Source organism: Cornus florida, unplaced genomic scaffold (assembly GCF_030987335.1).
Source record: "Cornus florida cultivar Cherokee Brave unplaced genomic scaffold, ASM3098733v1 CherokeeBrave_3.0.0_Hap2_Chr01, whole genome shotgun sequence".
Lineage (NCBI taxonomy): Eukaryota > Viridiplantae > Streptophyta > Magnoliopsida > Cornales > Cornaceae > Cornus > Cornus florida.
The window spans coordinates 114,198,084-114,201,806 of record NW_026775571.1 but is presented as its reverse complement, the minus strand read 5'-3'; the positions used below and the strand labels follow the sequence as shown (position 1 = coordinate 114,201,806).

The following is a 3,723-nucleotide window of genomic DNA, read 5'->3' as shown; positions in this document are numbered from 1 at the left end:
TGAGATGCATCCTTCCATTATCAACCTTCAATTGCATCTCCCCAATAAACATATGGTATGGTATTGGGAAAAATAGAATCTCGAATATGTGGTTCATTTCGATGGTATATCAGAGACAATGTTAACTGAATTCTCCATCTAAATTCCATGTGCGAAGAATCTAGAGCTTTTCTGTATAGAGAAATCCCAGAGCATTTTGTGTGGAACAAGCAAACCAAGCGCTGGACTACTAGAAAAGCGAAAAAGGTAATTGGGAGAGTCAACGCAGCCAACCCTTCTGAAGGAGAACGGTACTAATTGAGAGTGTTATTGAACCACGTGCGTGGACCAACATCATATGCCGATCTATTAACTGTTAACGGGGAGAAATGTCTGACATTTAAAGAATCAGCATAAATAAGGGGTCTTTTTGAAAGCGATAACAGTATTGTAAAATATCTTGACGACGTCGTGTGCTTCCAAATGCCAACGGCACTCCGCCGCCTTTTCGCTACTCTACTGGTTTATTGTGAGCCCAGTAATGTCAGAAAATTATGGGATGACTATGTTGATGTAATGTCAGAAGATTTTCCATGCACAAGTACTTCTTCTGCAAGTTATCGAGCCAATGAAGCTCTTAAGAGTATAGATGGATACTTAATGAGCATAGGGCGAAGTGTAAAACAATTCAACTTGCCAAATATAGTGTCCCGTGATGTATGTAATCACAGTTCTACCAAAGAGATTGACAATGAATATGCCATTGTTACGCCTTCTGAAGATTACAATGTTGTGGCGACTCTAAACGCTGAACAAAAAAATGCATATGATATGATAATGGAATGTGTTCTCTCAAACAAACCCGGCATCTTTTTCATTGATGCCCGGGTGGAACTGGCAAAACATATCTATATCGTGCAATACTAGCAAAGGTTAGGTCCGAAAAAAAGATAGCTCTTATAACTGCTTCTTCAGGAGTCGCATCTTCGATTTTACCTAGTGGCAGGACCGCACATTCAAGATTTAAAATTCCAATATTAGCAAACGAGTCTGCAGTTTGCAACATTTCAAAGCAAAGTTCAATAGTAGAGCTAATGCTTAAAGTAAGTGTCATTATTTGGGATGAAGCACCAATGGCTAAACGTTATGCAATTGAGGTAGTTGACAGGACTCTCCAAGATCTCCTCAGTACTATGGAACCTTTTGGAGGAAAAGTAGCGGTCTTTGGTGGAGACTTTCGATAAGTATTGCCTGTTGTACCTCGAGGGACCCAGGCTGAAACAATTAGAGTAAGTTTGGTAGAATCTTACTTATAGAAGAAAATGAAAAAAATATAGCTGAAACAGAATATGAGAGCAAGAACTGATCCTTCATTTGTAGATTTTTTACTACGTGTTGGCAGTGGGGAAGAACCAGTTCTGGTGGATAACATGATCAAGTTGCCAAACGAGATGGTAATAAAATCTACAAATGAGGAGGATTTAGAAAAAGATTTGATAAATGTTGTTTTACCCCACCTCTTCAAAAATGCACACTCAGCGGAAAATATTACAAATCGAGCAATTTTGGCAACCAAAAATGATTTCATTGACAAATTGAATGAGAATCTCATTGACCAATTCCCAAGCGAACCGACTACATATTATAGCTTTGACAAAGCTACTGATGATACGGGGACCTATTACCAAGAAGATTTCCTTAATTCATTGGCTCCAAATGGCCTCCCGCCACATAAGTTAACGTTGAAAGTTGATTGTTCTATAATGTTGTTGAGAAATTTGGATCCGACAAATGGATTGTGAAATGGTACCAGGCTCATCTGTCATGGAACAAAGGCTAATGTGATCAACGCAGAAATTAGCCATGGACAACATGCTGGAAAACAACTACTGATTCCAAGAATACCCCTATGCCCAGCAGAGAATGAAGCTACGCCTTTCTATTTTACACGAAAACAGTTTCCATTCCGGTTGAGTTTTGCGATGACAATAAGTAAGGCACAGGGCCAAACAATTCCTTATGTTGGAGTTTATCTACCTGAGCACGTGTTCTCCCATCACTACAAGAAAAATAGTTTTTTACCACGCCCTTTCTACCACAGTTTTAAAATAACCGTGGTAGAAAGAGTCACTTTCTACCACGATTATTTTATAACCGTGGTAGAAAGTCTTTCTTCCACGGTTATAAAATAACAATCGTGGTAGAAAGTGACTCTTTCTACCACGGTTAATAAAAAACCGTGATAATAATTTATTCTACCACGGTGTAGGCACCGTAGTAGAAAGTGAATTTAGTTTCAGGCACTAATACGCGGGTCTTATTCTCGCTAGTTTCTTAAAAAAAAATTTAAGAATATATATTTTATACACACAGACAATACTTTAGGGCAAATCATTTCAGCCTCCCCAATCGCCTTCGTCTCTATTCTCGTTCTCAACTCGGCCCTCTCTCTGTCTCTGTAACTGCGACAATACTTTAGGGTAAATCATTTCAGCCTCCCCAATCGCCTTTATCTCTATTCTCGTTCTCAACTCGGCCTTCTCTCTGTCTCTGCAACTGCAAAGTACAAAATCTACAAGAATCAGAACCCATCTTGGCATATCATTTCAGATTGTTTAAAAAATCAAAACCAATATCCTTCAGTTTCTGTCGCCCACTATTCCAGTTCGGGTTCGACGTTCTCAAGCTTCAACCTCTGGCCTGCTGTCTCTCAAATCTCAAGCCCTCTCTCTGCAACTGCTAACTTGTATGTATGGGTTTTGTTTTAATATTTTTTATTATTATTTTATGAATTTTAGTTATAAATGTTTGTGAAGATAATGACTAAAATAGGATCTCCCTTTGCAGGCTTTGAAAGAGTAATTGGTAAATTTGGGTTGAACTTGAGTCTTGAACAAGCTAAAGGTTATACAAATAAGTAATTTCTTCAATTATTCAACATAAATAATTTTAGGGCAAATCATTTTAGGGCAATTATTCAACATAGGCTCTTATCATGGCTATTACTTTAATGTTGAAAGCATGGGTCCTTGTCGTGGCCATTACTTTATTACATTGATAAAACATGGGAGTAGGGGAACATCGTATGTGGTTGATTGTTATTTGTTGTTGATTGATGTGAAGTTATTGTTGGTTGTTGTGTACGTGAGGTAGAAAGTTTCTTAGCATTCCTCTCATTCCAATTTTGATCATCACATCACTCCAATGGAATACCACAATGTGAATCTTGGTTATCTAGACCCCAATATGATTTAACAACCTCCTCTAGGTCAAATCCCTCCCGGAGTTCAAGCTCCAAAGCCTAGAGGACTTGTGTTTCTTGTACATATGTTTCACTTTTGGCCGGTAACATGGGGCTTAGGCTAGCTTTTTTTTTTTTTTTTTTTTTTTTCCTGGGTAAATGTGGAAATTTTTTTTATAGATTTATCAAGAATATACAAGTAACAACAAGGGCATCCCCTTGGAAAATAAAACAAAAAATTGTAAACACAAGGAACTATAACTACAGAAGCGTAGTTACAGTAAACAAAAGATGAAAGAAAAAAAAAAAAAAAAAAAAAAAAAAAACACCCAATTTAAACATGTAATGAAGCTACCCTAAATTCCCCTAATTCCATATTTGATAGAAGCAAAACCTCTCCACAAATAGACTGGGCAATGTTAGTAGCAGTTCTATGAAGTCCATGATGTAACCTCTTATTCCTCTCATCCCATAAAAACCATATTATTGTAGCACAGATACTT

General features: G+C 37.5%; 1 protein-coding gene across 1 annotated transcript; it reads left to right on the top strand.

Annotated features, from left to right (window-relative positions):
• Positions 1–1,328: 1,328 nt before the first annotated feature.
• LOC132281157 (uncharacterized) lies at positions 1,329–1,781 on the top strand. The gene has a single exon (XM_059782890.1). It carries the CDS (start codon positions 1,329–1,331, stop codon positions 1,779–1,781), a length of 453 nt encoding a protein of 150 aa, XP_059638873.1.
• The last annotated feature ends 1,942 nt before the right edge of the window (positions 1,782–3,723 follow it).